Source organism: Tamandua tetradactyla, chromosome 18 (genome assembly GCF_023851605.1).
Source record: "Tamandua tetradactyla isolate mTamTet1 chromosome 18, mTamTet1.pri, whole genome shotgun sequence".
NCBI classification, from domain to species: Eukaryota; Metazoa; Chordata; class Mammalia; order Pilosa; family Myrmecophagidae; genus Tamandua; species Tamandua tetradactyla.
The window spans coordinates 74,433,379-74,447,241 of record NC_135344.1 but is presented as its reverse complement, the minus strand read 5'-3'; the positions used below and the strand labels follow the sequence as shown (position 1 = coordinate 74,447,241).

Genomic DNA, 13,863 nt, shown 5'->3' with positions numbered 1-13,863 from the left:
CTTAAGGTCTCACAGGTAATTGAGCCAGATTACATAACCTAGGCACCTAATTTCCAGTGCTCTCCACTGCTAAATTGTGGTTCAAGCAAGAAAAGAGGTTGATAACATCACTCCCAAATGGACCCGGTGAGCTCCTAGGCAGTGAACCGTAGTGCGGAATCAACCTGAGGCCTGGGGTGGGAGAAGGGCGGCCCCATGTAGCCCCAGCATCCCTCTCCTTCCATCCCGCTCTACCTGAAACATGTGGGCGGGTGGGGGCTCTGTCTTGCAGGACTCTTCAAATCTACGTGCCCATCAGACAGTTCTTCTACAACCTTATCCACCCAGACTACAGTGCTGTGACTGATGTGTATGTGCTCATGTTCCTGGCTGACACCGTCGACTTCATCATCATCGTCTTTGGCTTTTGGGCCTTTGGAGTAGGTTGGGGGCCATGGCCACGCCCATTTACTCATTGAGAGGGATGCTCCCAGGAGGGCTCCCCAGCGCACTGAACATATGTGTGGTCTCTCCACAGAAACACTCGGCAGCAGCCGACATCACCTCATCGCTCTCAGAGGACCAGGTCCCTGGGCCCTTCCTGGTCATGGTACTCATTCAGTTCGGAACCATGGTTGTGGACCGAGCCTTGTACCTCAGGAAGACTGTGCTGGGGAAGGTCATCTTCCAGGTCATTCTCGTCTTTGGGATCCACTTCTGGATGTTCTTCATCTTGCCTGGTGTGACTGAGAGGTAAAGGCTTTAGAGTTGGAGCCTGGGTCCACCATAAAGTGGCTATTTAGCCAGGTTATCACCAGGTCTGTGTTGGCATCATAGACAGCTAGACACAGGCCAAGGCTTGGCAGTGAAGGCCCAGATTTTAATCAATATTAAATTTGATATGAATGCAAAGTGTGAATTGATTCCTCAAAAAAATGATTTGGTCTTGATTTACATTAATAGCAGTGAAGTTTATAGAAGAGAGATGACAGCCTCTGAGATGAGAGCAGATCCAGGGTCTGTATTTGTTGCTGCACTTTCGAATGAGGTCAACAGAGTGATGTCTTAGGAATATAATTAGTGACCGAGAAGCCACCTTGCAGGGGCAATGAGTAAAAAAGCTTGGGGTTGTCTAACTGGTAGAAGGAGATATGGAGATGATATTAACTGCAACATGGGAGGGCTATGTTGATGTGCAAAAAGCACCTGGCTAGGTAAGTGTGTCTTAACAGACATCCCACCCAAGAGGTGGTAATACTTTTAATGCCATGTCATACAATGAGCTCCAGGGAGGGATTTTGTTTTTAAAGCAGCCTAAAGGTTGGTAGAAAAAGAGCTGGTAAGATCCCTGAAGGTGATTACGGTTTTCCCCCCCACCCCCAACCCCCAGCCCCCCAGTCACCAAGAGCCCTGAGCTCTGGTGCTGTGGACATTCTGGCACCTCTGCTGTGCTGCCACATCCTCCCCCACCCTAGAGACCCCTCTGGTCTTGAAATCAAACCTGCCCATCCCCTCCTCTCCTACCTCCAAACCCTCCTCATTCTCTTGTCTCTAAGAGATGTCACTTCTTCTAAGAAGTCCCTGTTCTAGTTTGCTATCTACTGGAATGCAACACACCAGAGATGGATTAGCTTTCAATAAAAGGGGATTTATTTAGGTAATGTATAGTTCTTCAGAGGAAAGGCAGCTAACTTTCAACTGAGGTTCTTTCTTATGTGGGAAGGCACAGGGCAATCTCTGCTGGCCTTCTCTCCAGGCCTCTGGGTTCCAACAACTTTCTCCAGGGTGATTCCTTTCTGCATCTCCAAATGCCTGGGCTGAGCTTCAAGTGCTGAGATGAGGTATACTGAGCTGCTTTTGCTGTGCTACATTGAGCTCTCTCATTTAAGCATAAGCCAATTAAATCAAACATCATTCATTGCAGCAGGCATACCTCCTAGCCAATTGCAGATGTAATCAGCAACAGATGAAATTCACATGCCATTGGCTCATGTCCACAGCAATAGAACTAGGCACCTTCACCTAGCCAAGTTGACACCTGAATCTAACTACCACAGTCCCCCACTCCACAACTCCACCTAAAAGCTTATTTGCAACTTACTTAGTGCTTAATGTATGAACAAGTGAAAGAATCAGTTGATAAAATGAAAACGGAGTGCATTGCTGTAAGTGGAGAATGCCACTTTCTTAGGGTTTGAAGGTAAAGGGATTACAGAAGGTGAACACATAAGAGTTCACATAATGTAATAAAAATGATATTTTTAATAAATACATCTGAATTCATAGATACAGCTGTAACTCTCAGAGTAATTGGCTTGGGCAGCCATATTCCTGTCTAATGATGTGGCATGGATTAATGGGCTTTGGGAAAGCCCCCCTTTAGAGTTGTTCCAAAGGGAGCTTTCCTAATCTGTTACATATTACTTTAAAATCTTAACTCATCGTTGGAAGTCTTTATGTTTTAACAGTGAATTTGATATTTTTAATCACACCTCACAATCACTTTTAGCCAAGCCTGATGAATAACAAGTTCAGTCAGGCTGACTAATACTACTTTTGGAGGTGTGAATGTAAAATAATGAAACCTGATTTTCCCTATGTGGCTCAGAAAATGTCTCAGAATATAATTCCTAAAAATGAAATCCAAATTGCTTCCAACAATGACTAGAGCTACGGGGAAGTTCTTAAAGGTTTAGGCTCTGACCTTTTTATCTTAATATAAGGACTAGTGTTTTATAATAATACATGGTGACGTTGCAAGTATTTTTAAAGGAAAAGTGAAATTAGGATAATTTTTCCTGAGTCTAAAGTAGAACTAAACGGAGCATTGTTATGCAGAAAACGCCTGTATTAATTAGGGTTCTCTAGAGAAACAGAATCAACAGGGAAAACTCACAAATATAAAAGTTATAAAAGTGTCTCATGTGACCGTGGAAACGCAGAGTCCAAAACCCGCAGGGCAGGCTGTGAAGCCAACAATTCCGATGGAGGGTCTGGATGAACTCCACAGGAGACGCTTGCCAGCCGAAGCAGGAAGAGCCTGTCTCTTCTGAATCCTCCTTAAAAGGCTTCCAGTGATTAGATTAAGCATCACTCATTGCATTACAAATGGAATCAACTGTAGATGCAGCTGACATGATCATGATCTAATTCTATGAAATGTCCTCATTACAACAGACAGGCCAGCACTTGCCCAACCAGACAAACAGGTACCACCACCTGGCAAAGTTGACACATGAACCTGACCATGACATCTTCTATTAACCCAGAAAGTCCCCCCATTCCACAGAGGTCATTAGTAGAGTAAAATATAACTCAGACTGTAAAATATAGTTCAGATCCAGACACCCTTTTTAAAGTATTAGAATTTGTTCATGTGAACATTGTGAGTCTTATTTGTTGATCTTTAAAAATAAATGACTATAACTTCCCTACAAATATGTAATTATAGCTCTCTTTCAACAAATCAGAGAAATAAAGCAAATTTAACATTCAAAAACAGATGGTGAATTTAGATAATTTCTCTGAAATTTAAAAGCAACCAATAGGCATTCTCCTCAGCCCTTAAAGATGTTTCTAAAAACGTCTTCTAAAAATGTTCAGACCTACCATCTAACTTTACAGATAAGAAAGCTGAATTCCATAAGGAAAAGCTGTATCCCTAAAGTCACTCTGCCAGTGATTGAATATGCAAGATCTCTATCCCAAGCTTGGGTACTAGGCACTCCCAACCACAATCCAGGCCTGGATACTAGGGATGCCGGAACACAGTCCTGAACCTGGATACTAAAGATGCCTGACCACAGTCCCAGGCCTGGGTACTGGAGACACTCTACCCAAACATAATCCCAGGCCCAGGGATTCAACCTGACCACAGTCCCAAGCCTTTTGACTTTTTTTATGTTTTTACCAGTGTGTCGTCTATTGAACTCCACCTTAAGGAAGGTCTCCTATATTTGCTTCCATGCAGACTTTTTAAATGTAGAGTTGCTTATATTTCATTGTACAATATTCAAAGGGTTCCTTATTCTCATCCCAGAAGACAATTCCAGAGCCCCAGTGCATGGTCTGTGCTATGTCAAGTCAGGGGAGCCACTACCAGATACAAGTGTTTAATGAAACATTGCAATGGTAAAGCCAAGCAGAGTCACTTTAGCAGGACCAAATAATGAAATAGTTCACTTATTCCTGCTTATATTAGTTTTTATGGCTTCAAATATAGTGGCTTAAAACATGCAAATTTATTATCTTAAATTCTCTAGATTGGAAGTCTGATACGGTTCTCACTAGACTAAAATCAGGGTATCAGCAGAAGTGCACTCCTTCGGGAGGCTCCAGAAGAGAATCCACCTCCTTACCTTTTCTGGCTTCTAGAGTCCTACCTGCCTTCCTTGGCTCTTGGCTCTTCCCATCCTCAAAGCCAGCAATGCAGGTCCTGAGTCTTGTCAGGTTGAATCCCTCTGCTCCCCCTTCCATGGCTACATCTCCTGACTACAGTCAGGGAAGAGTCTCCCCTTTAAAGGACCCTGTGATTACATCAGGCTTGCCTGAACAATACAGGATACTCTCCCCATCTCAATGTCTTTAACCCTAATCAGATCTATAAAGCTTCTTCAGTGTCCTGGATATGGACATCTTTGGGGCCCATAATTCTGCTCACCATCTTGCTCTACCAGGCTTTGGGTGAGACTAACAGTGTAGCAACATTGCTTTCCAAACCACGTGCAAATAGAAGGTTCATTATAGTGTAATGGTGGTATTTTTTAATGGGTCCTTCCTTTAGAATATACTCATCCAGTCATTTTCATTCATTGAGTGCCTGTAGTACGTAACTGTATTTAATAGATACTAAAGTATTTAACAGGTACTAAATTCATGGCTTGTTGTAAAAAATGAGTCTTCGTCCTCTTAAAAGCTTGGATTATTCCTTTGAACTACTTGCAGTTCCCATGTAAACTATTTTCTTCCACATTCTGGGCTTTGCCTTCTTGCCTTTGTGTAGCTAACCCTTCCTGGTCCTTCATTACCCAATTCCTGTATCGCCTCTTCCAGGAAGCCTTCTCTGGCATCACAGTCTAAGTTTTAAGTTCCTATTTTGAGTTCCTATAGTGTCCTTTATGTAATTCTGTCTTAGCACTTCTCTCACTATCTTGTAATTACCAATTTTGTGTGTTTCTTCTAAAAACTCTGAACAACCTCTGATCATTGTCCTTCATCACTGTAATCCCAACCTTTAGCTAGTGATCTTGCACAGTTCGATGGTCAGTAAACCAGTACCGTCCCCTGGAATGCTTGTTATTGGTCTGTGATGAAATCAATTCAAAAATTGAGAATGAGCGATTAAAAACTTTTATAGCAATTTAACAAAGTAACCTACTGAGTCTATTGAGTCTAATAATTTAAAAATGAGATTAATTTTATGTCTTTATTTTATTTTTAATACTTCGTGTTTATTGTATTTACTAAAGTATTGATTGATTTGCTCCAGATGAAAAATTAAAAAATAAATAAGTCAAACAATAAAACAGCTGGTCCTTCATCAGAGAGTTTGGGAAGCCCAGGTGTAAACCATACTAAATGCTCAATAAGTATTTGTTGATGATTGAAAATGAAGAAAAGTTTCTCCTTTGTGCTGTAAAATCATGCATATTCAATTCAGTTTCATATTTATACAGCACCTGCTATATCCAAAGCTATATGTCAAGCAAAAAGGAATGTGATATAAAGTAAAACTTGTCCCCTACCCCATGTGGGAAGGCCACACAGTGGGTTCCCCAGGGCTGGAGGCACTAGAAAAAGCACAGGGAGGGGGACTGATATAATTTCTATCTCACTGCATATCTCATTTGAACTTCACCTACTGGTAATACCTAGTGCGCCAGGTTATTCTTTCTTTATTTTTGTATATTTCATTCAAGATGTGTTAGAATCGGTAAGCCCTGTTTTCACTGCCAGCATGTCACATCCATAATGTACATTTCTTGCCATTTTAAACCATGCTGCCTTTACTTGTTAAAATCCAAAATTAATTTTTCCTCCTTCAAATATTGTTACTATTTAATTCATCATAATGCAAAGAGCATTATAGGCAGAGTTGGAGAAATCCTTTTCAAACCAAGAAAATACTAAAGCAGTAAGTTAGGAGTCTTTTAAGCTATCCAGAGGGAAATTATGTTCATAATATTGAACAGCAAGGAACGCCAATATCTTGAATAATTAATCTAATAAATGGCTTTATTATGTGTACATGTACATTATTTATTCACAATCTTCTGGGGTTACCTACAGTCTAAAAGCACTGTGGCTGTAGATGCCATTGAAGTGCAGCAATAAGTGAGACATGATTTCATCTTCTAGGAACAATAAAATATGTAGAAACCACCAAAGAAGCTTTTCAGCAAAGAACAGCCTCCATGTCCCCAGTTAGGTCCAACATGATCAGTTAAAGCACTATAGATTGACTATTACTAATTACAATAAACATAAAGGTTGTAAAGGTAAAAATGTGTTTTTATGGGGAAAGCATGAGTAAATCCTTATCCTTGCCTCTAATTTTGACAGATATAAAAGAATTCCTTCTGATCCAGTTTTCATATCAGTTATCTGTAAAACCCAGGAGCATTTCTGTGGAGAGCTGAAAGAATGTGCTTTCCTGATGTTCTACCAATACTGTTTCTAGAAAGGGTCAGGGAGTGGCTGTAACATGGGCTGTAATGTAGGCTGGCCGTAAAGTATCTGATACTTCTGATAATTTGTCAAAGACTGACTCATGATTAGATATGGTTAAATTAACTCATCAGGTCCTGAAATACCAATACTCTCTTCTGTTAAGTAGAAGACATAAGGAGGCATATGGGTAGTGATATACAAATTGAGATTCCCCATATGCTTACTGAGCTTATTCTGTATGTCAAGCATGTTCACAAAAGGCAAGCTTATAGACACTTAACTTGCAGTTGTCTTGTAAGGGTTATGCTTTAGTAATTTTCAAGATTAAGAAAATGATATTCAAACAATGCTTTGAAGCTCTTTATACTTTCACAAATATTTCAATGATACTTTATGTTGAGGGCCATAATACATGGAAAAAAGTATTTTAATCTTTAAAAAGTTACCTCAATTATAAATAATCCTCATATTTTTCTATATTCCTGAATTATCTAGAATGCCTGACAAAAATAGAAACCCTTCACCCTACTGAAACTGAGTCCAGAGTAAGGGAAGGCTCCCAGGATCTTCATTTTTAACATGCTCCCCGGCAGTATCTTAGGCTCATTAAGCAAGAGATCTTCTGTTATACATTTCCTATGAGCACTAGGATAAATAGACCATAAAACAAGCCTGAAGCCACTGAATGAGTTGCTATGATTGATTAGGATTTTTTAAGGTAGTACAGTCACGTACTGATGAAAGCTCCCAAGTAAGGCATAAGCATGGCAGATTTTAAGCTCTTTTTTCTAAATAGCAATTAGTCATAAAGTAGCCCTTTTTTTAGGATCATTTAAAATTTGTGATTCCTTCATTTATTCAAAATATTTATTGGCTGCCACCTACTTTTTATCATCTCAATAGATACAGAAAAAGCATTACCCAATACCCATTCAATTACAGTGAGGTATCACTGCATACCATTAAGCTGGCTAAAATTTGAAAGACTGACAATTTCAAGTGTCAACAAGGATTTAAACCAACTGGAATGCTCATACTGATGATGAGAATCTGCAATGGTACAACCACTTTTGGAAATAGTTTGGAAATTTCATGAAAGGTGAAATATTCACCTAACATATAATCTGGTAGTTCTACTCTTATGTAAATGAAATGTAAGCATATGACCATTGAACGACTTGTACGTGAATGTTCATAGCCACTTTCTATGTCAAATCAATAACTAGAGACAAGCCAAATGTCCATTAAGTGGTGAAGGGGTAAACAAATCCTATTATATCCATACAATGGAATATTACTGAACAGTAAAAAGGAAGAACTATTGATGCACGCAACAAGACAGATGTATCGCAGACTATGCTGAATGAAGAAGCAGACAAAAACAAAGAGTATATCCTGCATGGTTCCACTTATAAAAAAATCCTAGAAAATACCAGCTAATATGAAGTGGCAGCACACAGATCAGTGACTGTCCAGGGATGTGGGGCAGGGAAGGGAGGGAGGAAGGATCACAAAGGGAGGAAAGCTTGAAGGAGAGTGAAACTTTTGAGGTTGATGTATATGTTCATTACCTTAATGGTCTTGATGATTTTATGGGTCTATACATAGGTCAAAACTTGTCAGAATTTGACAAGTTTTAAATTTTGTGCTTTTTATCAGAAACCAGTTTATACCTCCATAAAACTTTCAAAAAAAAAAAGAATTCTTTGTTTTAAAAACCTGAGTTTGCATGCAGATTTGTTTCTGAATTTCACATGATGATGTGGGGAGAGCAAGAGGACAGTTAACAAGCATCCAGACTGTGACAGGAAATTCTCAAACTAGTTTATAGGTGGCCTTTATTTCCCAGAACAATGTCACTTCTCAGCCTTTTGGCTAAAACTAAGTATAATTCTCATAATAACTTTCACTGTAAAGAACAAAGATTTTCTCCCTTTAGCCTAAGGAAACTGAACTCAAGAATAATAATTAAACTCACTGAGGGCATATTCACTTGTACATGCACAGGATTGTTATTTTTTACTTTGTAATGCCCCATGAATATTTATTAAACTAAGAAATAGGCTTCCCTCTAATTACCCAGGCTGGGATGTCAAAGATAGGTTTATCTTGTCTTTTGAAAGTATCCCCTGAAGACAGAGTGGGATAAAGTAATCCTCTAGGTGTCTAAACATTGGGGAAATAGATACTTATATCATATTAGTCCATTATCCCTCTAAAATCATCATTCATCCATGTTCATGATCAGGTGAAAGGCTGGCAATATTGAGGGAAGTTGGTAAGTTTTAGCAGGATGTGATTACCTTCAGTACTCAGAAACATCCATTTCAAGTTGGGAAGCCAAAATGTGAGAATGATTAACATATCACCAGTGCAGCTTCCCACTGAACATAAAAGCACATTTGTTTTTTGTAAATGAACAAAAAGATAACTAGAATGTAAAGTGGACAAAAAGTTCAAGGAGTCTGTAAACAACAACTAGATGTCCTTTGGAGTCTCAGTCTGAGGTTTTATGAATTCAGGATTATCAGAGCTCTTTGACAATTAAGGACTTTTCTGTGCAAGTACACACGCAAAAAGACAAAAAGAAACAAAGCTGGGTTTCTCGTTAGGGGAAACTTACCTGAAAGGTGTTTTTGAGTTCTCTAGTTGTTGAGATCTTTGTAGCAATCGTGAGGCTTCTAGGAAAGACCCAACTCACAATAAGACGTGCACAGTGTTGGCACAAATAGACTAAGCTGGTGGACCTTTCCCCACCCTTTCCTCCACCAGACCCTCCACATGCGCAGCCCACTCATTCCTGGCTTCTGCTTAGAGCTTGTCAATTAAAGAATGCCTTTTTCCAGTTAAAAGGGAGTAAACATGGCTTGTAATAACAAAATTCAATTTTAAGAAGAATCTAAAATACAACACAGAGTAATGAAGTTACTTGCATAAAAACTCTTAAATATCGCTTTTAATTTTAAGCAGAGGGGAGATTATCCTATGAAGTCTTGCCAACTCAAATGTCTTATTTTTTTATGTCTTTTTTAAAATTATTTGTACTGATCATATTTTAAACACTTACAGAATGCTGCATTTATCCAAAGTTAAAAATGGCCCTAGAGCTGGACATTCTACGTTTTTTTTTAGTGTGGAATTCAGTTCCAGTAATTCTTGCTCTTATTTACTCTAGCATCCATGAACTGTACATCAATATGGGGTTTCTTACTTGGGATTAAGGTCTCCCATCTCTAGTGTTGAGCATATCAATAAAAAAAAAAAAAAAAAAAAAAAAAAAAATAACGAAGATTAAGATTCTCAGAGTTAGGGAAAATTTTCAAATAAAGGCACTGATGTCTTGAGGTATGTTGACTTTTTTAAAGTTCCAAAGCTTGCAAACAAAACTGGAACCAAACCCCAGGTGTTTTGGAAGTGTGCTAACCTATTACCTGTGTTTATAGATGTATAGCACGAAAAATGAAGTTCACATTTTAAGATTCTTTCTTTTGCATACTCCAAATTATGAATCCTTTTAAGTTAAAAAGTCACCTTTTTTTTTTTTTCTTTCGTGAGCTTTAATTCAGACATTCTATGGTAGCTGCATTATTTACAATGTGAGAAAGAGGTTATAGGAAATTCGTTTAAAAATAATTTATTTTAATTATGGCCTAATCACCTAAGTAATATGCCAATGTATTGGATGCACCAATTCATGGGAATTTCTTTTTCAATTATTAGATTTTCTTACTGTACCTTTTGCCTTTGAAGTGATGAAGTTCATGTAGAGAATTCCTTAGAATTGAGTTTTAAGTGCCAGAGGGACAATTCAAAAATTTTTTTAATCCTAACCTGGTGTCATTTTGTATCAGGAAGAGTGTTTCATTCCTTCACTTTTCTGTATTTTCACGTTTTAGGAAATTCAGCCAGAACCTGGTTGCTCAGCTCTGGTACTTTGTGAAATGTGTTTACTTTGGATTATCTGCCTACCAAATCCGTTGTGGCTACCCAACACGAGTGCTTGGAAACTTTCTCACCAAGAGCTACAATTATGTTAACCTCTTCTTATTTCAAGGGTGAGTACACTCTGTACTGTCACTGATAAAGGGAAGATGGCCATGGAAAGATAATGGAATGGGAAGAGAAAGCATGCTGAAATACAGCAATTTAAGTCATTGTGTAACTCTTACAGTGCCTGGACAGTGACTAAATGAGCCTCCTTGAGCACCTTTCTGTGCAAAGTTGCTCCTGCCTGGCCAGGATGTTGTTCTAGAACCATCCCTGTAGGTTATTTTTCTGTTTTAGCCTCCTGAAAAATTGTTATGGTAATATTTTAGAACAAAAAATATAGATACATATTCCTTAAGTATCGATATGCTTCTGGGCACAGTGAGTTCCACACTATTCTAAAGAACCTGGTCATCCTACATGTGAAAAGTTCAACCACTAAAGAGGGGCCGCTATTCCATATCTTTCCATACTGAATGCCATAGGGCTTGCTTGTTCCTGGTAGTAGATGAGCTACTCAAAAGAAGCCAATTCACTTTCCACACATGATTTTGCTGGTAGTATCTCCTCTTGGTTCCCACAGTCTAGAAGACAAGACTGCCCATAGCTCTGCTGGTCCTTCACGGCATTAGTCCTGGAATCAAGGGTGTAAAAGAGGGCACCAGAACTTGTGAGCCCTCACATGTGAGCCCTCACATGTGAGCAGTATTTTGCTGGGTGCTACCTGAGTCTAGCATGGTATTGATTCCAGGGGATGGATGAGTTTTCATTCAGCAGAGCTGAGGTAGCCCGGGGCTAGTTTCTGAGTAAAAGCAAATGACTGTGAGAGCCAGGAGACTAGCCCAGGTTCTCAAGCCTGAGAGAAGTTCTATGATAGTTAAGGAACAAGAGGCATTCCCCTAGGCCCCACAGGAGGCCTGATCTAATGATCTCAACTGAATGCCAGAAGCTAAGCAAAAGCCATGTTCCAATCTAGGGAGTCCATCAGCCTTTGGCTCTACTGGCCCTTGTACTCAAGGCCATTTCCTGTTCCAGTCAACTTCTCTTACTTACCCTCATTGATTACTCCTCAGATGTACAGTCATTAACTCGTTCTTCAGAAAAACCACAGCCATCTCTAAGTGAAATCATTTTCAGTAATCTGATCAAATCCTTCTCATAACATCAACAAATTAATGCAAAAGGAACTGATTTGTCTTAATCCTTATTTGAAGGGGAAATCCCAGTTTGTAAAGCCATTTGGGGAAAAAAGGATTGGAAAATACCAATCAATATATTGAACTTATAGTGAACACCATTTATTTCCCCAATTTTATTTTACTGTAAGGGCCACATCTGGGATTTGTTATTTGTCATGAAGGCTAAAAAACTAAGGAATTGCATGACCTTCTGAGGTCACACAGATGGTGGGGCCTTCACCCCAGCTGCCTCTACAACACTGTGGTTCCCTGCAGGTTCCGCCTTGTCCCATTCCTGACTGAACTGAGGGCCGTGATGGACTGGGTGTGGACAGACACGACCCTGAGCCTCTCCAGCTGGATTTGTGTGGAGGACATTTATGCTCACATATTCATCCTGAAGTGTTGGCGGGAATCAGAAAAAGTAAGAAACCAATTAAAGTATCGATACCCCTGTTTGTTTTCTCTTACATATAGACTGATTAGATTAATATGAAGTTCTGCAAGTTTTGTGTCCAAACATATAGAGGCAGAGAATGAAAATAGGCAGGACCTATAAGTGTCCCAGGGATTTCCAGTCAATGAGTCAGAAATTTTAAACTTTTTGTTGTCTTTGTCAGCAATAGCATCCAGATGTTTTCTTCTTTTGGCAACTGTATATTGTAGTTATTTTAAAGAGAAAATGATATATTGCTTTGTGACCCAACAACTATTAAATAGCCCATTGGGACTGTGGTATGGAGGGGAAAGTGGGGTCAGGTGGCTCAGTTTCATGATCACCCTCCGATTCACTTTTTTTTCTTTTTAATGCATCTCCCTACATTTAGGTATTTCTATATCTATATGTACACACATACACAGAGGCAGATATGTTATATATATTTATCATAGAGAATTTTGTTCACAGTATTTTGGGGGGCAGGGTGCATGGGCTGGCTGATTAACTCTTTGATGAGGGACAGTATGACCCCTTTCTGCAAAGGAAAGTGGAAACCAATATTCACTTATCCTGCTAGGTTGAATGTTAAGGTTTAAATATGGACAGAATTATCATCATTTAATGGATTTTCCAAAAATTTAATGTATGAAAGAAGAGCCTGATGCCTAATAGCAATAGAAATACCCAACAAACATTAGCTGAAGTAGAATGGAATGTCTTTTATTCTCACTTCAGTATTATCCTCTTTGAAAAAGTACACTCTTGTCCATATAGTTTCTTTTCAGTTCTGCAGCTTCTCTTGAGAACTTCAGCTTTATGGTCTTGGAGCTCTTTATACTACAGCCTCTCAGTCTATGAAGCTTATAGGAATGAAGGAGATGAAGGTTCTCATAAGAATGAAAGAGATGAAGGTTGTTTGGGACACTGAAAATTATATTGGCCTATGCTGACATTTAAGGAATTCACAAGCTGGTAGGTTCGGAGCAGGAGAATTGATATGACAGGATATAGGAGACACACAACCAAAGGGTCATCAAGGATAGCAGTCAGAACCAGAGGGTCTGGAAATCATGATATATGAGGACTAGTAGGACAATGAAGAATTTGGGGGTCTGAAGTAGGAAAGACTGGAGGGAGGCAGAAATCAGAGTTGTTTTCAACCATTTGAAATCTTGGGGACAGAGGAAAAATTATAAATTGTGTAACTGAAGAACACAGAATAAAGACAATTAAGTAGATTTCAATGGAATATAAAGAACTTTCTAACAAAGCTACCCTGTCACAGAATTGGTTGCCTCAGAAGTAGCCAAGAGATGTCCAAGTACACACAAAAAAAATCTAACAGAAGAGAATTTACATCATCAAGCACCTGTGCTTAAAAATCCTAGCTCTACCTGTAGCTCCTGGAATCTTTCACTCAACAGATATCATACCAGCTATCTACTACTGTGTACAACCACCTCAAAACTTAGTGATTTGATTAAGACTTCTTGGAAAGATGGTAGAGTAGGAAGCTCCAGGACTCAGTCCTTCCACAAATAGGCAGAAACTGCCTGAAACAACTATTTTGAAGCTCCAGAGGCCAGAAGAACACTGTATGTCATTCATGGA

At 39.2% G+C, this 13,863-nt stretch overlaps 1 protein-coding gene across 15 annotated transcripts in view; it reads left to right on the top strand.

Annotated features, from left to right (window-relative positions):
• The window catches only part of PIEZO2 (piezo type mechanosensitive ion channel component 2), a 562,484-nt gene that overhangs the window by 525,311 nt on the left and 23,310 nt on the right, over positions 1-13,863 (top strand). For all 15 annotated transcript variants that reach the window (XM_077135993.1, XM_077135995.1, XM_077136003.1 and 12 more), the window contains 4 exons: positions 272-419; positions 518-732; positions 10,545-10,703; positions 12,090-12,237. In XM_077135993.1, coding sequence (XP_076992108.1) covers positions 272-419; positions 518-732; positions 10,545-10,703; positions 12,090-12,237 — 670 coding nt within the window. The remainder of the gene's footprint in view (positions 1-271; positions 420-517; positions 733-10,544; positions 10,704-12,089; positions 12,238-13,863) is intronic.